This window comes from Sitophilus oryzae, unplaced genomic scaffold, assembly GCF_002938485.1.
Source record: "Sitophilus oryzae breed Bouriz unplaced genomic scaffold, Soryzae_2.0 scaffold_813_pilon_pilon, whole genome shotgun sequence".
Taxonomy (NCBI): domain Eukaryota; kingdom Metazoa; phylum Arthropoda; class Insecta; order Coleoptera; family Curculionidae; genus Sitophilus; species Sitophilus oryzae.
The window spans coordinates 5134206-5160655 of record NW_022147432.1 but is presented as its reverse complement, the minus strand read 5'-3'; the positions used below and the strand labels follow the sequence as shown (position 1 = coordinate 5160655).

The following is a 26450-nucleotide window of genomic DNA, read 5'->3' as shown; positions in this document are numbered from 1 at the left end:
TAGCAAATGAACCAGTAAACGATTTGTTTTGCTAAATTTATTTCGTATTAGAGAATACTTTTTGTATTACAGTAAATTTTCAATATTTTAAATAAGCTGGAGCAGGTGGAAAAATTGACCATTTTAGCTGTTTTTTTAAATATATTTTCAATGTGCTTAGAAAAATAGTAAACATAGAGATAAAATTATGAAAACTGTATTCTGTATTGTAGCGGGTGCGTCTCAAAAGTGACTCACCCCTATATATTTTTTCTTTTTTTTTCAGATAAAAAAACAAGATTTGCTATGAGATTGATGGACGTATTCAATTGTTTTTGGTCACTTCCGGTTTCACCGGAAACGACTACACTTTTTGATTTTTAAATAGCACCTTCGGCATTTTTTTTACTTTATTCGATAGAAAATGATATTCTGAATAGAATGACATATCATATGTCAATTTTTGACATACTCGCTTAATATAAAATCATATTTTAAATTTGAAGAGAGTGCCTAGAGTGCCATTGCTATGTTAAAAACACTGATTCTTAATCAAGAAGCCTTGGAAAAATATATTTGATCGTCTAATGTGTTTAGTGTTTTGTCCTGGCCGGTTAAAAGGTGCCCAAATCGTAGTTTTAAACATATCTCATTTTTTTCAAATGGAACTAGGGTGGCTTATTAGTATATTTGGAAAAAGCATTTTTTACGAATAATTTGATACCACACACTAGGTATTTCGAGTCAAATTTTGAAAAAATGAACCGCATGAACCACAATGAACAGCAAATTATGAACCGCATGTTATAATTGCAAATAAACCATATTCCAAAATGTCAAAAGTTGACATAGTTGACATATGATACGTTATTCTATTCAGAGTTGTTTATTCTATCGAATAAAGTAAAAAAATACCGAGGATATACCATTTAAAAATAAAATTGTAGTAATTTCCGGTGAAACAGGAAGTGACCTAAAACAATTGAACAAAGTCAATCAATTATAATTTATGTCATATACTAACATACCAAATCTCGTCTTTTTAGATGAAAAAATTAAAAAGTTACAGGGGTGAGCCACTTTTGAGACGCACCCGGTATATTTCTAAATAATAAAGCGGTGCGGTTTTATTACAAAATCAATTTTTTAACACCTGTTTTTGAATAATTTTTAACTTGTTAAAAGTTGCAATATAAAATTAATAAATATGTAAATATCCTTAAGGTGGTCTACGAATTTTTTTTTTCGAAAAAAATAATTGTATTTTTCGATTTTTTTTTAATTTGTTTGGTAAAAAACATAATATCTTGTTAATATGGCAACATAGGTATTAGATTAAATTTAGAGGAACGAAATTACATAAAAAATCCAGTGATTTTTAACATTTCAACATATTATTTTATTTTTCAAATTTTGAAAGTAAAATATCTCCACTTATTTGAGAAACGACAAAGAGAAAATATATTTCTTTTACCGAGATCTACAAGCCGTGAAAATATTTGCATTTTTAATGCTCACACTGTAGGTTGTGTCTTAATCAGTAACTTGACCAAAATGGACAATTTTCTCCACTATTTGAAAGAAAAAAGTTTAAAATTGACTGTTTTTGGCTTTTTACATTTTTTTTAGATATTTCACAGTTTAAATTCTCTGGTGTTGCAAAAAAATGATTTGTCGAACCCTTGTTTTGAAAATATTTTTCTGGTGGATAATTATTATTCTTTGCTTATATCTAGTAACATACTCATAAATCCAAAACTGGCATATTTTCATAATATACTTTTTTCAAGTGTCACAAAAGTATTAATTTTTGCTACGTGATTAACAATATAAAAGAGTCATTTTAACTAAGCACAAAAGTACGAAAATATTATCTAAACTGGCATAAATTGTCAAATTCAACGAGCGAAACCATAGTTTTTCGATATATAATTACTTACAGGGTATAGGGTATTACTTTTAAATCATTTTATATTATATGAAACGTTTTAATTTTTTTAAAAAATTACTTGTGGCGTTTGAAAAAAAATAGCATGTTCTATTCATCGGAGCAAAGATCACTTTTTGTGCCTCGGCTGTATGGCAAACGTACAGCCTCGTCACAAAAAGTGACATTTTTACTCCTAATAACAATATTCTATTTTTTAGTCAATAACCATAGTTTTCTCAGACTGGTGACTTCACAAAAATTACCAATTTTCATAACTTAATTTTTACACATTTACAGGGCTCATTTATTGAAAACTTTAGATACTTATTGAATATTTAGAGATTTTAAAGCATAAATACTCTGGTTATAACAAGATAATTACTTTATAAAACTTGTTTTCGAACAATTTTTCTTGGTGGTCAAATATTTGCTTAAATACCCTATGATCGAAAATAAGGCATCCAGTTGGCATGGAAATGAATGGATCGTTTACATATAAACTGACAGGGATCTTCATTTCATATAGCCATCGCTGATGCCGTATTTTGTTTCGATCATATTGTACCGTGTGATCGAAAAAAACGGCGTCAGCGATGGCTATGAAATGAAGATCGTTGTCATTTTATATGTAAATTTATATGGGAAATGTCATTGATCGTCATTTCCCAGTGAACTGGACGCCGTTTTTTTCGATCATACGGTATAATACTGCATTCGTATGGCCAAGCCAGCATATAAGTCTTTTTAATTAGTCAATAAGAGCTCTCAAAATAATAGTAAACATTGATATAAAATTTTGAAAAATTTTCTTTGTAAGTTTGTTACAAACGTGAAAAAAAAAACAACATAACAGTTCAGTATATATTTTCGTTTATTAAAATACCGATAATACTAAAAAACGATTTAAAATTAATATATTAGAATAGTTCAGTTAAAAATAAATAAATAAATCAAAACCTAAAACAATAAGTATTCGGAATATAATAATTTATATAAACGAGTATCATATAAAAAATATATGTATATGTGTGTATATAGACGGTGTGTGTCACTGAGTGATATTTTCTAATCAACTATATGCTACTACAATTTTTTTGACAAGTATTTCGGATACTCTACCAACATATAGAGCTAGCGGAAATACGGGGTGCCATCTACAAGTTTTCTCTAACCTCTAACAAAACTTTTTTTTATCGAAAAATGGTCTAAAAATCTATTTTAGAAGATTTTCTTTCTATCTCGGATGTTGGTTTGTCTTTTAAACTCTCTGGAAGATCTAAAATTATTTCCTTAAGTACTAAAAGGGTCTCGTGTCGTCATCGTGGTGATTCGAGGGTTGACGTTAGTGTTTTGGCAGTCAGTGTTTTATAGCGATCCGTTGGTGGGGGTTGGGGTTGGACTTGTAGCGGGACTTGAAGCAGGGCTACTGATAATATAAGTCTCTCCTGTAATTGGGTTTCTTTCTGAAAATAAATAAAAAATATTAGTATGTAAAGTATAGCGCGTCAAAAATATTTTTCTATCATAGAGAATGACAATTTGAAAAATAGCAATCGGAATTTTTGTATTTAAAGTGTTTTGACTGTTTTGCAGATATTTGACATAATATGGCTCTATCAAAAGTAAAATATATGTAAAAAAATCAATGGTTTTGATAAAAAAAAATTCTGCTATTCGAGGCGGAGGCAAATCTAGCACATCAAATATCATTAAAATCGGTCCAGCTTTTCTTGAGATAAATAATGTAACACTCGACTTTGATTAATACAAGGTGTACGAGAAATAAGTGCAAATATTTTAACTGGTAGTATAGTTCAACCCCAGAAAAACGCCTATGAGGTTCTTTTTCGCAAAAAAAATTTAAAAATTCGGATTTTTTTTTAGTCTTTAGTTAAAAAACATAATTTCTTGATAATATGACAATAGAGAAAGATCCAGTGGTTCCACTGGATCTTTCTCTATTGTCATATTATCAGAAAAGAATCAGTGGTTCCCAAAATTTAAGCAAAAATATTTTTTTGGAAATTTTCAAAGTAAAATAACTCTGTAATTTTGGACTTATTTGAAAAACGATAAAGAGAAAATATGTTTCTTTTATCGAGATCTACCACTCATTAAAATACTTGCACTTATTTCTGGGACACCCTGTATAATATATAGATATAATTAAAATTAGTCTTTGTAATTTAATGTGTTAAAAATTATAGTTACTGTGAACTTCGATATACAGGCAAGAAATTTCAGGAGAATGCGGCAATATATTTTTTTTATTTCCCAGAAAATTTAAAGAAAATTAAAATTTTCAACAATTTGATTTGCCAAAAAAATCATGGACGTGTTTCTGGGACTAAACTATGGTTAGGTTAGGTTAGGTTACTAGGGTTTAAGGGTCATGTTTGATCTCTCACTGGCAGAGGCGTTGGGTCCCTTGCAATACCCCTGTTATTATTGTACCAAATCTTCCTCTCATTTTGTTATTGCGTTAAAGTACGCTGATGTTGGCTTCGCTGCTTCCTCTGGTCCCTACAAAAAAGCTTGCTATAAATAGTCTATAGTCTCTTGTTCCTTTTCGCATTCTCTGCAGTAGTCGTTGTTAGAAATCTTCCATTTCACGAGGTTTACTCCCGTGTGTCAGTTTCCTGCGATTTACAATCATGTGTACTAGGTTGTAATAGGTATTTTTTTCTTTTTGTGCTCTAGTAGTTGTTTTGTCTTTTTGCTTCCTACCACTGGCCACAATCTTCAAGCTGTAGCGCAGTACTCCCGGTATTGCCACGTCTCTTGCTGCTTGGCCTTAGTTGATAATCAATCTGCTTCTTGGTTGCTCACCACATTGCTGTGGCCTAGCACCAGCAGGTGCCAGGTCACAGCAACGGTGTGGTCTTTGGTCTCAGCAGTGGTTTCTGGTCTAGCAGATGTGGACTGGTGTTCGCCATAATTTTCCCTATCATTGGCAATATCCTCGAGTGACCGTAGTTGGTCTGATTCCACAGATTGGATCCCTTAATTTTAGGGCGCCCTTAGCAGCCAGATCGTTCACGAGCCAGTCGATTGATTGCTTGTCCAGAATTACTTCTAGCTCAGCTTGCGCTGTGTTGTTCCTTGCTTTAGTTGTACCTAGAGCTGTTAATCGCTTCCCACCATACTAGTGCTCCATAGGTGATGATTGGTTTAACTACTGCAGTGTAGGTACATCCAGTGTATAATGTACGGTTGCAGACCCCATCTTCTTCCAAACAGTTTCTTACATGCATAGAATGCATTTATTCCCTTTATCATCCTTTCCTCCGTGTTACTTTTCCAGGAAAGCTTCGAGTCCAGAATGATTCCTAAATATTTTGTTTCCTTAGCAAGTACAAGTGTCTCCCCTTCCAGCTTTGCTAGAGTGAACATGGGTATCTTGTATATTTTTTTTGTAAACAGAATGAGTTTGGTTGAGGTTTCTTCTGGGCTGATGCCAAAACCATTCTTTTTTGTCCGTTCCATTAGCTTCTTCAGAGCAGATTCCATGATGTCATTGATCGTCTGCAAGTCTATATCAACGATCAGTATTACCACGTTATCTGCATATGCCTTTATCCTAACTCCCTTCATTGTCAGAGAGCTCACTATCGGGTTCATTACAATTAGCCACAGCAGAGGTGATAATACCCCTCCTTATGCGCGCTGATATCGAATGAAAATTCATAATCAAATTTATATCAAAAACAATTTAAATATGAAACCAATAACATGAATCTTTTACAGCAAATAAGATTGGTGATTTCATTGAAATTAGGTATATTTCTGTTAAAATATAATTTCAGGATTTTAACGAAATTTTTTACCTTTGTATATTTTTGGCGTTTTGAACTTAAGCGAATCCCAGGAAGCTACACCATCTCCAGTTACTGGATTCCTATTTACAATATCTGAAAATTGACAAAAATTAGTAAACACGTAGATTCGTTTTCATTTAAACTTTTGATTTCAGTTATTTAATTTCTGTCCTTAATGTTATTGTACTGTATACTGTATTATAAAAGGAAAAAATGTCATTGGTACCTTTTTTGGAAGTTCTCTTGTTCTCAGGAGTTCCGAATAATCGTTCAAAGGAATCTCTATGCTGGGAAGCTTTTCTGGAAGCTAGATTCTTTTGGTTTTTAGCCTGGATGTCGCTGATTGGGCTAAATACTTTGAAGATCTCCGATGAAGGATTGCGACATCTGAAAAAGAACAATCAGAATATTATTCATGAATAGAAAATCAAATAGCAACAAAATTCTGGTTTTCTAAAATGTTAATTTCCTGTACTGAAGCTGTGGTTGGTTCCTTGTGAAACATCGTTGAAATATTAGTATTTTAATAAAGCACGCTTTTAGATGTTTCAAAAAACTTTTAATAAGAGTAACTTTAACTCTACATATATGTTTCTTAAAAAACTCTTGAAAAAGGCCTAACAAGCCGAAACATATATGTAGAGTTAAAGTTACTCTTATTAAAAGTTTTTTGAAACATCTAAAAGCATGCTTTATTAAAATACTAATATGTTAATTTCCTTTCTTAAATCGATTTTGAGTAGTGATGAGCGAGACTGGTCTTGGTCTTGATCTTGCATATAAAGCAAGACCAAGGCCAAGAGTAGCGTTTTATCCGCTAGACCAACACAGTGCAAGACTAACGCAAGACAAAGACCAGCATGCAAGACCCTTGCGGTCCTGTATTTTTTACATTTCATTGTTCATAGATAATTTAAAAAAATAACGGAATTTTTATTTATTTCACCCTTAACCCTATAATTTTTTAAATAAAAAATATTAAAAAAATGTTTTTCTTAAACTATTGCCAACGAATATTATATATAATTTATGGTAGCTGTCAACAATAAGCTATATTGGTATACCGGGTGCGTCTCGAAATTGGCTCACCCCTATAACTTATTTATTTTTTTTAGATAAAAAAAACGAGATTTGATATGTTGGTATATGACATAAATTAAGATTGATTGACGTATTCAGTTGTTTTTGATCGCTTTCTGTTTCACCAAAAATGGCTACAACTTTTGATTTTTAAATGACACCCTCGGTATATTTCTACTTTCGATAGAAAATGACACACTGAATATCATCTGTCAACTTTTGACATTTTCGCTTAAAACAAAATCGTATTTAAAATTTCAATCTAGAGTGTCATGGCTATGTTAAGAACACTAATTTTTAATGAAAGAACCTTGGAAAAATAGAATGCATCGTCTAATGTCCTGGCAAAAGATGCCCAAATCGTATTTTAAATCATATCTCAATTTTTTCAAATGGAAAAAGCGTGACTCATTAGCATATTTGGAAAAAGCTTTTTTACGAATAATTTGGTACTACACACTTAGTGTTTGGAGTCAAATTGTCGGTATGAACCGCACGTTACAATTTCAAATAAACCATATGCGTAAATGTCAAAAGTTGACATATGATATGCCATTCTATTGAGAGTGTCATTTTTTATCGAATAAAGTAGAAATATAATGAGGGTGCTATTTAAAAATCAAAAGTTTTAATCATTTCCGGTGAAACAGGAAGCAGGAAATGACCAAAAACAATTGAATAAGTAATTATTTGGAAAACCGAAATATAAATTAAACTTCTATATTCTATATCTCCGAAACGAGCATTATTATTATTTTTGTCTGCGGAAGATATTGCCGAAGTTTCTCAATTAAAATTCAGACCACCCTGTATATTGAAAAATAAAAATATTAATCGGGCAAATATTGTTTCTTTCTTCAAAAAGTTTCATTTGCATTAAATTGCTAAGAATATTTTTCTTAGGTTTTTCTATGAAGAAATTGCGTTCAGAAAAAATCCATTAAAAAATCCAAGTGTCTTGCAGTAAAACCAAGACCAATCGAGTCTTGGTCTTAGTCTTGCATTTGCTCTTCACTAATCGTGATAATTGTAAAACATTAATCTACGATATTGAAGTTAAATAAATTGGAATATGCCCCCATAAAGCTAAAATAATTATGTTCATCCTCAGGATTATTGACTTCCCTGCTATGTGTGCAGCAGTATAACAAATATGCCGTGCACATTGTATTTTCCGATGTTTAAAATCTCTATGGCGAGCATGGTCAAAAAGGCGGATCTCCTAACATAGCTGTTCGGTGGCAACCAAACATTTTTAAAATAGTGCGCGTCCTAGAATTCATTTCTATTTTTTATTTTTGTGTTTCTGAATACCGTACGATTGTAACAGAAATGTGTGTGTAAAATCAAGCCACGATACATTGCATTTTTATTTCAACTTTACTGTATTTTAGTTAGAATTCCTTTGAAATATTCTGGTCAAAATTATTTAGCACATACTTAATCGTAAAAAATATGTATGAATGAAGAGTTTCATACAGCGTTGCATCGAAAATATGCCACTTTTTTATTTATATCCTTAGGTGAAATTTCAGTTTTGTAGTTTGTAGTTTTTGCTTTGAATTAGATTAAAATTAATGTAAGAAAATTTAACATTCAGATTTAACATTTAAAAGAATATACAAGGTGTTTCAAAAAACATGTGCCATCTCTTGTGGGGAGATTGTTCACGTAAAAATAAGATTTATTTATTATATCAATATAGGTCCAATTCTGCTTTGTTTCATAGCTACCAGGTGTTAAAGTCTTCTTTTTTTTTTCGATTTATTATAATTTTCTAAGTGCTTCTAGCGATCCGAATGAAATTTTGAGGGTAAAAATTACTATAAGTGCTACATATTTTAATGCTAAAAAAGTATGGACAAATTCATCAGGGACGTGCATATGGGTTATCGCTGAAATATTTTACGAAAAAAAAACATGTGCGCTGCTGAATTTTTTCTTGTGATAGCAAAATTGTATAGACCGTTTAATGCCAATTAACAGTTGTATCTTGATATTTTGCCGATTTTGATCTACTTGAGATAAACGCAATTTTATTAATTACATTTAATAAAATAAAAACAAAAATAAAATTAATAAATTATTTATTTTATCTAATTTATTATTAAATATTATATTACTGTTAGTCCTACCTACAGCAAATTCAAATAAAAAAATAATGGTATTTAAGATAATCACAAAAGACTTCATTTTAAAAAGGTTTTACATCTTGTAACTCTAAAACTATGCATTTCCATACCCATGTTTATAGGAACTTTTTTTCATATTTTTTGATGAGGAATCCACGAGTAAAAGGAAGTTAAAAAAACTTTCGTTGCACGTCATCAATGACACCCTGCGTCGTCTTATGGAGTTTGTTGGTGGTCGTATTATGATGTGCAACCAAAGTTATTTTAATTTCTCTTATACTTATTTAACACTTCGGCCAATTAATGATTAATAAAATTGCGTCTATTTCATCAAGAAGTCAAAATTTCATTCGAATCACTAAAGGGAAGATTATAATAAATTGAAAACAAAATTGAAGACTTTAACCCAGTGGTTTCCAAACTTAATTACTTATCAGTCAAATTTTAAATGTATTAATTGCCTGTTATGCGTTCCAGTTGTACCAACTTATTTCTTTGTAAAATAAAATAAACTACTTTAAAATTAAAATGACAGACACATCTATCACTGTCAAGGATCTTGTCGTTGGACAGACTATAGGTCTGAAAAGACCAATAGACATCATAAAGTTAATCCAAACCTATAAACAGTTTGCGAACCACCGATACACCACCATCCGCGTAATTACCTCGGTAAGGTTAGCAAGAAGCGCGCCGTTTTTGTTTCTCGGTGGGTTCGGTAAGTCAGCGGACCGGAAATATATAATGCAGAATGATGGCCGGCCACGATTTTCTTAACGCATCAGCGCTAATCGTGGACGAACGACCGCAACGACTACGGTGGGCAGATCCCTGTTTTTTCGACCGGGAAACGAACCCAGAAATGTCGCAAAGGCGACGTCATCTCGCGACCAACGGACCGCGGTAAAAATATCGGTACAACTTCCAGATAGTTCCACAACGACAAAAAACATTATTTTCTCGATAATACATATATTTGTTAATCCTAGACCGTAAAAATACCATCAACACTTTTTTTTCAAAATCAACAGGAGAAAAAATCATTTCTATCGGGAATGATTTTTAACCCTACGAAGATTGGACTAATGTAAGGCATGTCCGGGTTTATAAGTTATTGGAAGAAATGTCTGGAATATCTAACCGTAAAACCGATTTAACTTTGTTGAATATTTTAACCGTTATGATGTCACATATCTGCTAACCCGAGCCCGAGTACCTATATCTATCTGGTATTTTTAGCCGACCATACCAACGGGTATGGTAGGCTATTAAGATCGGCAAAAAAAAAGTTTTTTTAATTTCACTCAAAATTAGTTATTTGGGTCATAAATGACCTAAATACAAAATATTTTCATGGTGTCTGTCTGTCCGTCTGTCTGTAACACGATAACTCAAAAACCGCTAAACCGATTTTAACCAAATTTGGCACAATAAGACTGTGGCACCCGAGAATCTAAGAATCTTCGTTTTTGGTGGGGGTGGGGGGTTGTTAAGGGGGTATGGGAGAGGGTTAAACATTTTAAAAATTTGTAACTCCAAAATTACAGTAGCTAGCGAAACGCGGTTTTCGATTTAAGATTAGGAATAATATTTGCAACAAAATTTGTAATAACATCAAAATCAGTCAGTCGCAGTTTTTGAGATAAAAAAATTGGAAAAATTCCTTTACTTTGAAACTAAAAGAACTGCCTACCAACTTTTTATTAACATATTTTAGTATGGGCGGCTATACGTGCCTCCCGTCGCCAATTTTTTTCCTTTCCGGTGCACTCGTGGACGTTAATTGATTGTTTCTTTATTTTGGGTATGATTACATGCGCTTTATGAATATCAGACAGTGACATTTGTACCTGTCATTTTAACTCACAATGAAATTATATTTCGTGTCATCTTTTGAATGTCATCTTCGTGTCATCTTTTGAAATTCATCTATCGAAATCTTCCCATTCTCGTTAGACAGACTTTAGCTCATGCTAATTGTATATGCAACGGGTAAATTGGTTTAGAAGTATGGGCACAAATTAAGTATGGGCACTACAACAGATGGGAAAGAACACCGAATTACGCGTTCAGGTTTCTGTGACCTTCAGAAAGAGTTCATAGACAATCCGCATCAATGTATAGTTTGGGTTATTATTTGTTTGGGTGAAAATAATCTGCACCAATATGTTATCGAGGCATATAATCTCACAGTAATTTAATAGATTGCTCGTCATATTATATCAGTTCGTAGGAGATTAGGAAAAAAAAGATATTTATAGTATAAAAAATTAATTTATTTAACAAAATTTAATTAAAGATGTGACAAATAGTTCTATCGGACTTTTTTCGACTATGTAAATCTTTATTTTTTGTAAACTTTAATGCATAAAATATTTTCAATCTAATAAATAATTTAATGATGTAAATAAGAGGAAATTTCTCACATTGGTGGTCAAATTCTATAGTTTTCATTATATCAAACAGCCTCTAAATGTTTTCTTCAGTGCAAAACTCATCAAAATTTAATATAAATAATTTTTCCATTTCCAGTAAATAAAATGAACAAATTTTTCCACTTTCATGATCAAAGGCTTTTAAATGGGTAAATAATTTCGAGTTATCCAGAGATTCGGATTCTTTTGCAAATTTTAGACAAATATCACATTGATGTATTTGAAGACCCTTTTAATTGATGTAGTCAAACATAATTAAAGGCATTTTGAGTTGAAAACATTTCTCAGAGGCTGTTTGATATAATGAAAACTATAGAATTTGACCACCCATGTGAGAAATTTCCTCTTATTTACATCATTAAATGATTTATTAGATTGAAAATATTTGATGTATTAAAGTTTACAAATAAAGATTTATATAGTCGAAAAAAGTCCGATAGAACCAATAGAAAGGTACTATTTTGTCACATTTTTAATTAAATAAATTAATTTTTTATACTATAAATATCTTTTTTTTCCTTATAAATAAACACATTTGTATCCCATTTTAAATAAAAGATAAAAGATATACAAATTACCAAAACTTAGAAATAACAGTTCAAAAGTTCAACAAAAATCCTACACCCGTTTTTAAAAAGAAACATATAACCACCCACTATGTAATTCCAGCAAGCGAATACGACACAGCATAGGTTTCCGGACAAAACGACTGGTGTATTTACACCACTCAATAGGCGTGTAGGGTTTGCCGAGCGGTTTCCGATGCAGTCGCTTTCTTTCGCATCTGTTATAGGTAATTTGTGTCATCTTCGTGTCATCTTTTGAAATTCATCTGTCGAAATCTTCCCATTCTCGTTAGACAGACTTTAGCTCATGCTAATTGTATATGCAACGGGTAAATTGGTTTAGAAGTATGGGCACAAATTAACTACAACAGATGGGAAAGAACACCGAATTACGCGTTCAGGTTTCTGTGACCTTCAGAAAGAGTTCATAGACAATCCGCATCAATGTATAGTTTGGGTTATTATTTGTTTGGGTGAAAATAATCTGCACCAATATGTTATCGAGGCATATAATCTCACAGTAATTTAATAGATTGCTCGTCATATTATATCAGTTCGTAGGAGATTAGGAAAAAAAAGATATTTATAGTATAAAAAATTAATTTATTTAACAAAATTTAATTAAAGATGTGACAAAATAGTTCTATCGGACTTTTTTCGACTATGTAAATCTTTATTTTTTGTAAACTTTAATGCATAAAATATTTTCAATCTAATAAATAATTTAATGATGTAAATAAGAGGAAATTTCTCACATTGGTGGTCAAATTCTATAGTTTTCATTATATCAAACAGCCTCTAAATGTTTTCTTCAGTGCAAAACTCATCAAAATTTAATATAAATAATTTTTCCATTTCCAGTAAATAAAATGAACAAATTTTTCCACTTTCATGATCAAAGGCTTTTAAATGGGTAAATAATTTCGGGTTATCCAGAGATTCGGATTCTTTTGCAAATTTTAGACAAATATCACATTGATGTATTTGAAGACCCTTTTAATTGATGTAGTCAAACATAATTAAAGGCATTTTGAGTTGAAAACATTTCTCAGAGGCTGTTTGATATAATGAAAACTATAGAATTTGACCACCCATGTGAGAAATTTCCTCTTATTTACATCATAAATGATTTATTAGATTGAAAATATTTGATGTATTAAAGTTTACAAATAAAGATTTATGTAGTCGAAAAAAGTCCGATAGAACCAATAGAAAGGTACTATTTTGTCACATTTTTAATTAAATTTTGTTAAATAAATTAATTTTTTATACTATAAATATCTTTTTTTTTCCTGATAAATAAACACATTTGTATCCCATTTTAAATAAAAGATAAAAGATATACAAATTACCAAAACTTAGAAATAACAGTTCAAAAGTTCAACAAAAATCCTACACCCGTTTTTAAAAAGAAACATATAACCACGCACCATGTCATTCCAGCAAGCGAATACGACACAGCATAGGTTTCCGGACAAAACGACTGGTGTATTTACACCACTCAATAGGCTTATAGGGTTTGCCGAGCGGTTTCCGATGCAGTCGCTTTCTTTCGCATCTGTTATAGGTAATTTGTGTCATCTTCGTGTCATCTTTTGAAATTCATCTGTCGAAATCTTCCCATTCTCGTTAGACAGACTTTAGCTCATGCTAATTGTATATGCAACGGGTAAATTGGTTTAGAAGTATGGGCACAAATTAACTACAACAGATGGGAAAGAACACCGAATTACGCGTTCAGGTTTCTGTGACCTTCAGAAAGAGTTCATAGACAATCCGCATCAATGTATAGTTTGGGTTATTATTTGTTTGGGTGAAAATAATCTGCACCAATATGTTATCGAGGCATATAATCTCACAGTAATTTAATAGATTGCTCGTCATATTATATCAGTTCGTAGGAGATTAGGAAAAAAAAGATATTTATAGTATAAAAAATTAATTTATTTAACAAAATTTAATTAAAGATGTGACAAAATAGTTCTATCGGACTTTTTTCGACTATATAAATCTTTATTTTTTGTAAACTTTAATGCATAAAATATTTTCAATCTAATAAATAATTTAATGATGTAAATAAGAGGAAATTTCTCACATGGGTGGTCAAATTCTATAGTTTTCATTATATCAAACAGCCTCTAAATGTTTTCTTCAGTGCAAAACTCATCAAAATTTAATATAAATAATTTTTCCATTTCCAGTAAATAAAATGAACAAATTTTTCCACTTTCATGATCAAAGGCTTTTAAATGGGTAAATAATTTCGGGTTATCCAGAGATTCGGATTCTTTTGCAAATTTTAGACAAATATCACATTGATGTATTTGAAGACCCTTTTAATTGATGTAGTCAAACATAATTAAAGGCATTTTGAGTTGAAAACATTTCTCAGAGGCTGTTTGATATAATGAAAACTATAGAATTTGACCACCCATGTGAGAAATTTCCTCTTATTTACATCATTAAATTATTTATTAGATTGAAAATATTTTATGCATTAAAGTTTACAAAAAATAAAGATTTACATAGTCGAAAAAAGTCCGATAGAACTATTTTGTCACATCTTTAATTAAATTTTGTTAAATAAATTAATTTTTTATACTATAAATATCTTTTTTTTTCCTGATAAATAAACACATTTGTATCCCATTTTAAATAAAAGATAAAAGATATACAAATTACCAAAACTTAGAAATAACAGTTCAAAAGTTCAACAAAAATCCTACACCCGTTTTTAAAAAGAAACATATAACCACCCACTATGTAATTCCAGCAAGCGAATACGACACAGCATAGGTTTCCGGACAAAACGACTGGTGTATTTACACTACTCAATAGGCTTATAGGGTTTGCCGAGCGGTTTCCGATGCAGTCGCTTTCTTTCGCATCTGTTATAGGTAATTTGTGGTATGGGTATACCGTGTGGTGCATCGGAACGCGGGACATAGGAAATCCCATGTAACTTTTGAAAAGGTCAAATATTATCTCCCCAGATGATTTTATGTAAAAGTTGTATTAGACTTTTTTGAAGAGGCGTTAAAGTTGTACTTTTGTATAGGATTTCGTTTCATCTGGAATAGTCATTAAAAGTTTATTTGCAAAAATCTACCTTCAAATTAGTAAAATTTATAATACGGTCCCGAGAAAGCTACAATTAATACCAGCTAAAAATGTGATTGTGTCATTGTCAAATTCGATGTCACATTTTGTTTACAAAAATGTGAAGGTACTAAACAGAGTATTTTTTTTTATAAAATAATTATGAATTTCGCAACTACTTAAAAAATAACAATGGTTAATCGGCATTTTGTTGGAAATGGTATTCCCGCTGTGTTAGATATGTTCGCAGCTCAGTCTCCAGAAAGCCTATACCGAATAAGTCAACAGTTTAAAGAATAAACAACCGGCGGTTTGAAACTAAAGGCACTAAGGTATTAAGCACATGGAAGTGTGAAGACAAAAATAATTGAACAGGAAGAAAATTACAATGACTTAAATATTCTTCATGTTGTTGAAGAAAAGAAAAATATTGACTCCCGTGCATTGGAGATACAATAAGAAAACACCAAATTCGTCGAATGACTTCTTTCTGTGGAGCACACTCAAAAACCGTTTTTATGGGCATATTAAATACAGAAATTTAGATGGACTGAAAACGACACCTCTGTAGAATGCTAAAGATTCTCCCCTTAACAATTTTGTATTGTGAGGCGTGAATTTCACAGTCATATTGTTTAGCTGTGAATGGGGAATTATGTAAAATTTTATTAATTAGTATAATTTAATAAAGTTCCTTTAGTTACAAATATTTCATTTATTTGTTAAATTATTGTGGATGTATCTGATATGAGCGAGGCCTGCGAGTGATCCAGTAATAATCAACAAACAAGTCATACACCTCGAATACTATTCGCAGTTCAACCTGTGATTCAACCAATTCTTGTGTAGATAATCATTCCAATTCAGAAAAAAATTAACCACCTTTTTTAAACCACAGAAATTTGTTTTGAAACAAAGATTTTTCTAGTAATTTGAAGGTAGATTTTTGTAAATTACTTTTAGATACCTATTCCAAATAAAACTAAATTCTAGACTACAGTACTTACATCTTTAGCGCCTCTTGAAAAAAGTCTTATAAATGTTTTGCATAAAATCATCTGCGGAGATAATATTTGGCCTTTTCAAAATTTACATGGGATTTCCTATGTCCCGCGTTCCGATGCACCACACGGTATTACGTGGAATAATTAATTTTAACAAATAAAATTAATCATTTAATGCCAAAACGAAAGTGTGCAGTAACTAAAGAGATCCTCAAAGTTTTATTTTCTATTAAAAAGGGATAGTCCAATTCTGATGTCATTTGTAACGCATGCAGTGCAAATCTATTTCAATTTGCACTTAATTAAGACTCACCCTATATATTCTTTTATACAGTAAGTTTTGTCTATAAGTACCGCATGTTCGAAAAAAAAACGACGTCCAGTTGGTTTGGAAATGAGCATCGATGGCATTCCCCATATAATTTTACATATAAAATGACAGCGATCTTCATTTCATAGCCATCGTTTTCTTTCGATCATATTGTATTTTTCTGATGGTATAGCCGAGTAAAAGTGTAAGGGAACAGGTCATGTTTCATAATATTTTTGTGAAGGTTTATAAATCTAGCGAAAGGAATATCCATCAAGATGTCTAGAATCTATAGTGGTGAGGTTTTTTCATTATTGAAAACCTGAGATGAAAATAAATTATATTTTCAAGTAGAGATGTATATGATATATCGACATGTAAAATATCGATATCTGATCTAATTGATATTATAATAACTGAACAAATATTTCAATTTTATTAGTTATTCTCAACGTATATACAGAGTTAGCTTTAAAAACAATATGCAAGGTGTCTCTTTAAGTACAAGTATTGTACAAAACATGTCTACTTACCATTTTGAAAATAAATTGAAATTAACTGAGATTACATATTAAACGGCTTACATTTTGTGAGCATCAAAATGGTCTTTTAAAAATAATATACAGGTTGTCTCTTGAATAAGTGCAAATATTTTAAGAGGTTGTAGATCTGGACAAAAGAATCATTTTCTATGTACCATTTTTAAAACAATAAAAAAGCTGTGTTACTATATGGACAAGATAGTATATATTTTACTTGAGTGAAAACCTCGGTGAAAACACAATTTTATCGAAAAAAAAACGGCATCAGAGATGGCTTTGAAATGAAGATATCTGTCATTTTATACGTAAAAGTATAACGAATACGTCATCGATCGTCATTTTCATGCCATATGCCAGTTGGACACCGTTCTTTTTTCACCATATGATCCGTGGGGTTTCACCATATATGACCCGGTGCATGTAAAATGTATTAGGTAGTTTGTTAAAAATAAGTATCTACAATGCGTTTTTCAAGACTTTGTTAGTAATGCAACTTATATAATTAAAATTAATTTTCTTCGTTTATTGTGTACGTAGAAAATTAAAATTACTTTGAACTTAGATACAAACAATTAAGCAGAATATAAGAGGCAGCAACATCGCAAGGGTTTGATACAGCGTAAAGAAATTTTAAAAGAATGAACCTGCCACATTATTTTTTTTAAATTCGGTCGAAATATACCATTACCTACTACCAGTTAAAATATTAGACGTTTTCAAGAGACACCCTGTATAGACGATATTTTCAAAGTACACTGAAATATCAGGTAAACTTTTAGTATAAATATCGATAATAAAATATCAATAGTTATCCTCATCCCTACTTTCGGAAGATAGAAAATAATAGTTAATTTAAACGGCGATGTTTCTACTCTGAATCGGGACGAAAAAATCAAATTCTGTGTGCATTTCACGGCAGTAAGTGTTGCGAAATAAGTCATTTTCATCGAATCACGACTCCGAAATAATAAATGCCTTTCACGAATTTCTACAAATTAGACGGTAAAACTGTTTAATAATTAACTAAACTTTTCTGCTCTCTGCTCTGTTTATTTCTTACAGGAAAGTTTCAAACATACACACAGACTAAAACAAAAAGTAACAACATAAATGAATAACTGCCGATCGAACGAACAATTTATAAATAAATTGGCACGATTTTGTTGCTGTTCTAGGTGACTTCCTTTTATTTATGTAGGAAATTTAGGACACATTCAATTTCCTTCGTGTTGCGTTATTTTTATTTTTACTTAAAATTAAATCTAGAAGAAATTACAGTCAAGATACTGTATGTCGGAAAAAATGGCGTCAAAGACGGCGAGATAAAATTTTGGCGAGGTCAATCTCTAGACGCCATGTACTAAAAAATTGACATAAAACTTGTAAATAATTAGTACTAATTATAGGAAGTTTAATAAAGTATCGAACAATTCTAGACACACAAATATATTTCCAAAAAATTATTTTTCTTGAATTTTAAATACCATTAATAATGATTTTACACCATTTAAAAATGATTTTACTCAGTATAAAAATAAATTACAACCCTATTAAAGCCAACTGGCAGTAAGCGCCAATAATAATTACAGAAGACTAGGGCTTGACCTCTCTAAAATTATTATCCATTGTTTTTCCTCAGCTATCTTTGACGCTTTTTTTTCTAGATCGTATGGTATTTTATACATAATATCTTTGTTTACTATAGAAGGATATTATATGTATAAAAAATAATGATTTGCATCTCAGTTTAGTGTTTCTACCTAGTTTACACAAAAAAAATATAATTTGCTTTAAATAATGTCTATCTAGAAACTTTTTTATTATTGACATTTTTAGAAAAAAACATCCTTCATAAAAATTTTGCTTGTTCTAAAACGGCCAACCCCGTTTATGTTTTTCCAAATTTCCATACCGTTTTAGAAAAAAATTAAAAAAAAACATGAAAATATGGTTGATTTTTTTCCTAAAAAGTCGTAATATAATCTATGGTAATAAATCAAAACGTTCTATGGTAATGTAATTTCGATTTCACTGATAAATTGTCATTGATAGAATTTTAATTAACGTTATATTTGTTGCTGTTTTAAAATGTTAAAGAAGCACAAAATTTATTTAGTTCAATGCTACGGAAAGGGTGATAATAGTTATCGGAAAATGTGATAATTTAACAACAAGAAAAAGGTATGGCGTTAATTAAAATTAATAATATCCATCTATCAAAGAATGAAATCGAAATTATATTACCATACAACGCCCTTTAATTTTTAGGACTACAGCTTCATTCAGAACCTCCTAATTAGTGGAATAAATTAATGGTTTCAATTACACTATATACTTTTTAGTTTACGATCATTCACAATGTCTAAAAAACACAATTAAAATTAATAAAATATCCTAGCAACATCTTGCTGTAATCAGTTGTATCCATAGAGAAAGCCTAATATTTAGCTTATAAAACAATAAACTTTTGATTTCTAACCAAATTTTTTCTTGACGGGTGATAATCAAAGGCCAAAATGACATTCCTCGCAAATTTTGAAGTATAATTAGTGGAAAAGTGAAATGTTTGTTAACTTTTTCCAATAATTGAAAATTACTATCACTAATTATGGCTTTCTGAATGCTTAAAGCAGAAGCTTTAAGCTTTAAGCTTTAAGCTTTAAGCTTTAAGCTTTAAGCTTCATTCAGAACCTCCCAATTAGTGGAATATATTAGTGGTTTCAATTACACCTTATACTTTTTAGTTTACGATCATTCACAATGTCTAAAAAACATAATTAAAATTAATAAAATATCCTAGCAACAGCTAGCAGTAGTTTGTTGTATCCATAGAGAAATCCTAATATTAAGCTTATAAAACAATAAACTTTTGATTTCTAACCAAAATTTTTCTTGACGGATGATAATCAAAAGTCAAAATGACATTCCTCGCAAATTTTGAAGTATTTAATGGAAAAGTCAAAAGTTTGTTAACTTTTTCCAATAATTGAAAAGTACTACCTCTAATTATAACGTTCTGAATGCTTACATTAAAATTAGGTGAACAAACTTCTACGGCTAATTGAAACTACTAATTTATTCCACTGATTTCGAGGTTCTGAATGAATGGAATGACTTAGGACATGAAAAAATCCAACCATATTTTCTTGTTTTTTTTTAATTTACTCTAAAACGGGATGGAAATTTGGAAAAGTATAATCTTACTAAGGAATGCTAACACGGTTAGCGAAACGCGCGTCCAGTGTTTTATTTTGCTGTGGTAACACCAAATATTTCAATCCCCAACTATAAAAAAACATACAGAAAAATTAAGCTTTTTGGTTTTACCTCTAAGAAAGTTTAGAAGAAGTTAAAAAGAGTTAAAAAGAGCATAGTGTGTTATTACGCTGATGATGCAGCCATTATCGCGGAGACAGAGGACGATATGCAGAGACAACTTCATAAATTTTATCAAGTAAGCTGAGAATTAAATATGATTATCTCTAGAGAAAAAACTCATTGCTTAACTTCCTCTAAAGAGCCGGTAAGATGCAAACTGGTAGTAGAAAACAAAATTATTGAGCAAGTATCAAAGTTTAGATACCTAGATATGGTCGTACTACCAGGATCCAGAGAAAGATCTAAGAAGCCAAATAAACAGATCAACGGCCATGTCAGGATGTCTGAAGCAAATAGTGTGGATTAACCCTTTAATGCGAACCGACAACAAAATTAAAATTTATTATACCTGCATCAGACCAATAATGACATATGGCATAGAAATCCGAGAGGAAACAAACAAAACCAAAAACATGTTAAGGGTTGCTGAAATGAAGAACTTAAGAACCACAATGGGGAAGACTAGAAGAGACAGAATTAGAAACACAAATATCAGACAACAATGTGGAATACAGGACGTAGTGAGATGGGATATAGGCAAAGAAAAAGACAATGGTTCGCACACGTAAAACGCATGGAAGAGAACAGGCTACCAAGCATAGCTCTTGAAGGGAAACCCATGGGTAAAGACAGCCAGGAAGATCTCCAAAAAGATGGAAAGACAGTTTCCAGTCCATCTCCCAAAAAATCCTACAGAGGCAACCTTAAAACTAACAGATCGACCAGATCTTCAATAAGTAGAAGAAGAAGGTTTTACCTCGTTAAGTAATTTTTATCAGATAATAATTGTTAATTTCAGGTTTGACCTTATGTAATGTCATTTTAACAGAACGTCAACGGTTTTAATATATAGACGTATCTGCTAAAATCTAAAGTAAATCCAGAGTTGTATCTAATAGTTTTTTTTATTTGTGGTTTTTGCTTCTGACGACGGAAGGAGATATAATATATATCCTGAAACGATAAGCATTTTTGGCGGTTGGGCAAATTTGTTTTACTAGTAAAAACCACTGACAAGCAGGTTTCCGTTTGGATTCAACTCTGTGGTGTTTACAAAAAAAATGACTCTTTATTTTGTAGATTTCTCTTCCACTGGTGAAAAGCACACACTTTTTTCAAGAAATTATTTACTTTGTTATAATTATTTGACACAATTTGGTTAATTTTGTAACATCAAGACCAAGAAAATAAGTAAGCTTAGAGTGGTGACAATTCTTTACTGCCTTAATTTATGTCATGAAATAACGATGTTTGTATGAAATTATAGTACGAATAGGATTAACACTTGTGAAGCCTTAGTAGTAAAACTATACCTAGGTAATCTATATGTATAGCAGGAAACGGTATCAAACAATAGCATTTTTATGGTTGCATTGTTGGAGGGTCTATTCTATTTTTTTTTTAAACACATGTAGGAATCTAATAGGGTACATATAGATTTCTTTGAGGGCTAATTAATTTATTTATTTTAAAATGTTTTTACTTGTAAGAGGTATTTCGGGAGAAAGTGAAACTAAATATCCGTTATTGTCCAATCAGCCTTGTAATATGGTAACGAAAAAATCTCTGTAAACTGTAACTAACCGATCAAATTCACGGGTAATTAATACCATTACATGCCGTAATTCTTACATAAATAAAAAGTAAAGTTCGATAAACAAACATTCTAAATTTAGATTTGATTTGCCCGATTAGGGACGGAGATCTTATGTTTTTAAGTTATTTTTGTAATTTTAATTCAACATAAGAGTACGACCAAATGGAAGATGCGGAAGTATCTGATGGTTAGTTTAGAAACGGTACACAAAGTTTTTTTTTAAACAGAATGCTACGAAGATCTAAATAAACGGACGTAAAACTAAAACGGAGATTTTGTCTTCCAGAGAGCCTGGAAAAGAAAACAGAAAGTTTACGAATACCGGCTTAGTAAAAATATTTACCCCATTAAATATCCTAAAGACCGCTAATGCTATGTTTTTGAAATTTTGGGCGTGGAGTTTATTGATAATCGCGGATTTAAAAATTCGTGTCTATAGGGTGTTGCCAGACTTTTTTTTCAAATAACAATGCAAACTTTTGTTTTTTAAATACATACGGCTTAAGTTAGGTACAGAAGTTGATTATAAAATTAGATTAATTATTACGTAGAATTTAAAAGTGTAATAATATTGATTTCGCTATTACCATATTTAAAAAATAGAAGTTTGCATTGCTATTGGAAAAACTATAAATCCGACAACGCCGTTGATACAAATTTTGAATCCGCGAAGAAAAATGCATTCTTTATACAAAATTTTGCTTGTTCTAAAAAATCTCGTTTATACTTTTCCAAATTTCCATATCGTTTTAAAGAAATTTAAAAAAAGACATGAAAATATAGTTGAATTTTTTCCTAAATTCCTAAAAATAAAAACGCATTTCTATCGTAATGTAATTTCGTTTACATTCTTTGATAAATTCTATGGATAAATTGTTATTGATTGAATTTTAATTAACGTCATATTTTTTGCTGTTTTAAAATGTTAAAGAAGCACAAATTATCTAATTCAATCCCATGGAAACGGTGACAATAGTTTGGTTTGAATTTGATAATAACCATCTATCAAAGAATGAAATTGAAAGTGTATTATAGTATTTCCGAAAGCAATTGGAAGTAGTGAGACTCTTAATTCCTTAATCCAGCCGACGCCGACAAAGACAATGCCATAATTAAGAGCAGAATTGACAGCGCCTCGAGAGCATTCTGGAAATTAAAAGGCAGGGTTTTCTACAATCATGGCTTGAGCACAAAAACGAAACTTGCTGTGTACCCAACAATAATAATCTCCACCATGTTATATGGAAGTGAAACCTGGGTGCCTTACTGCCGGCACACGAACGCATTAAACAAGTTGCAACAGAGACACAGACACAAAAGTGTAGACAACTGTTAAGGATCAAATGGTAGCACCGTGTCTCAAACGTATCAGTCTTTGAAAAAGCCAGCTGTGAGAGCGTGAAGTTATGATTAATAAATACCGCTGGAGATGGCCTAGCCACATATGCAGGATACAAGAAAACCGCATACCGAAATCTCTTCTTTACGGTGAGTTTGTACATGGTAAGAGGAAACCTGGTGGACAACCCAAAATATACAAGGATATTTTCCATGAAAACTTATAGGGGATAAGCATGAAGAATCAGTGGGAGGAAGCAGCGCACAATAGGACGCAATGGAGAAGAATCGTAAACTCAGTAAACAAAGACAACCAAAAAGTAAAGAGGCAACAAAGTAATGAGATTTTTGAATATCCGGAGTGCGGAAGAGTGATAACATCACATATCGGGCTTTTCAGTCACAGAAAAGCTCATGAAAGAAAACGCCTTGCGTAACCATCTCCTGATGCGTGTCAAATACTCGTCAGCGAGTAATGGCGGTAAGTGAGTAAGTTTGAAATCAGGGAACTACCCGTAATGCAATACAAATGTAAATATTGGTAATCCAAGTCAAAGTTTTCAGGATATCCTCAGAATATTAAGGTCACTTTTTTCTGTTTCGTTTCTATTTAAGAGTAAATAATGAACTATTTTACATATAGGTCCTAAGACAGGAGGGCCAGCTGTCTGGAGCCCGGCTGTTAATCGCCACCCTGACTATATGGCCAGTCCGACGCTGGGCTAACCCGGTATACGAATTACATCAACATCACAGATCATTCAAGGTTGTATGTGCATATACAAGAACTATACAATTTTAGAATATCTCTAGGTTTACTTATTTCTCTGCGACTAAAAATAATGATTCTTTTTACAATAGAATAATCGATGGATAAGATGTTGGTTCCTATGAGGACCGAACGGGGTCAGATTATCACGATTTCTTCCTTATTTTTTTTTTGTTTACTCCTCTCGCAAATTTATTTTCCAAAAGTTTTCACTGCGTCTACGCCTCGGCTTTCACAATTTTCCTTATTCCGACCTCCTTTTACGAAAATTTCGTTCATTTTCACTTTGCGAAATAGCGCGGCGTTGCTTCCTGAACTACCCGATTTGTATCCATGCGATTTTTTCACTCTTGTTTTTGTCGGTTTCGAGATATACTTAATACACGATGTCATAATATAATGTTACGGAGATTTTTTACGGAAATTTAAGAGAATATATCTTGATTTCCGTGTAGTTTTGATTGGAAATTAGACGGGTTAGGCGGGGATTACATTGTTGCCCGTACGAATTCGTAACCAGTCATAACAAGAAAAGAAATCTATATTTGATATCAGTTAAACTTTTAGTTACGTAATCGAGGGCGCGATTTTTAAATTCATTGTTGCCAACCATGTACATATTCGACACCATGTTGACTAACTGAAATTTAAATTTCGCAGTGGGGATTCAGGTGGTAGCTCTGCTGTAAAAATGTCAAGTTGCCGCATTTATTTATTTATTTCCTGACATTGTCATTCGTTTTGACACTTAAGTTTTGTATTACGAGTTTTTGATTTAAGTAAATAGCGTTGTGATACTTTATGTTTACCAGCAGACCTTGCAGTCGAACATTGTTCTTTTTAGAACCTCTTTTGGTGCGAACTGTATAAGACAGCTAATAGCCGTAAGAAACGCATTGCAACTTTATTAAAATATTTTGAACGGGAAAGCGGCAGTATTTCCCTTTATATCCCTTAAGTGCTGTTAAGAATGTGAGTTTTGCTGATATACATAACTGTAAAAAATAAAATATTTGATTAAAGGAAAATACAGGGTGGCGCACCTCATTCGCCTCGGTTGATTATACGAAAATGGAAAGATGTAGAAACAAAATATTTTATGGGTATATGCGGGGAGGGAATGTGCACAATTTAAAATTATTTTGAAATGTACAGGGTGTTTCAGAACTAAGATCCATACCAAAGTTATATTTTTTCTTATGGAACACCCGGTATTTTATTTCATTTTTGGATTCTTGGGCCCAAAAAAAAGGTATTTATTATAAGGGTTAAATATGTTTAAAATCTTTGGTTTTTGAGATATTTAAGAATATTTAAAAATGCATGCTACATTAGAATAGACTATTAACACCCTGTACATTGCTTTTCAGAACTAATTCCTGTGCTGACATTTAAGCCAGAGAAATAAACTTTATTGAAAAGTTTAATTCCTTCTTTTAATGTATACAAGGGTATCAAAAATTGCTAGTCTATTTTAAATATTTATTTTACATAAAAACTTCGTTATTTCAAATACAACATCCTGTATTTTTTCAAATAAATCGAAGCAGATTTAAATGCTCTTTCAAACTATATTAGGGTTTCCTATACCTATCTAGCTCAGATTTTGAATAAAAAGCGATTTTTCAATAAAATGACAATCAAGATGGCTGGTGTCGCTATGGCAATTTTCTTGTTTAAGCTAGTAACTCTTTTCAAAATCGAAATTAGTTTATGGACATTATTATTTAGATTTATAACAGTTTACTTAAATTTAGTTACAATAGTTTAATACTTATTAAACTCCATTATTCATTATTTTGTCAAGAAAAATAGGAACGAATGGATATGTTACTAGTGATTTTATTTTGTGAGGAAAATTGTTTCTTCGCCTCAAGAGCCTATGCTCAAAGATATCCAAATAGGAATCTTCCTCATAAGCGTTCCTTGAAAAAATACTTTTCTATTTCGCAGAGCTATGGTGGTGTGGTTTATAAAAAACCTATTAGGCAGAAACCTGTCGTTGGAAGTAAAGAAAATAAATTTGCCGTAATTGACTCTTTTATAGAAAATCCATATATCTACGAGTGATCATAAAATAAATCGTCCTATTGCTGCCAAAAGTCACTAACTAACATTTTTCCGAACCTAAAAATTCAATCACTAACTGTATTTTGAAGCGGAGAATCGATTGAAAAAATCACTAATTATGTATGTATACCGAATAGTTACTAACTATAACATTTTTATGCAATGTAATTCATCTTTAGACGCGTTTTTCTCGGAAGTAATAAAAAGTAAGTTAGTGACTTTTGGCAGTAATGGGACGAAGTGAGAGAACTACTTCTTTGTTTTTCTTGAAAGAGTAATAAATACATATTTAATAAATATTATTTATTAAACTACTGTCGGCAAATTAAATAAAAGTAAACTGCTATACATTTAAATAAAGTCTTAAAAAACATTTTTTTTGATTTTGAAAAGAGCTACTAAC

At 31.3% G+C, this 26450-nt stretch overlaps 1 protein-coding gene across 1 annotated transcript in view; it reads right to left on the bottom strand.

Moving 5' to 3' along the window:
• Positions 1 to 3165: 3165 nt before the first annotated feature.
• Positions 3166 to 26450, bottom strand: part of LOC115889373 (microtubule-associated protein Jupiter-like) — a 39849-nt gene continuing 16564 nt past the window's right edge. The window contains exons 2-4 of the mRNA XM_030909353.1: positions 5954 to 6114; positions 5737 to 5820; positions 3166 to 3372 (exon numbers count right to left, since the gene is read on the bottom strand). Of these exons, the coding sequence (XP_030765213.1) occupies positions 3275 to 3372; positions 5737 to 5820; positions 5954 to 6114 (343 nt within the window). The 3' untranslated portion in view covers positions 3166 to 3274. The remainder of the gene's footprint in view (positions 3373 to 5736; positions 5821 to 5953; positions 6115 to 26450) is intronic.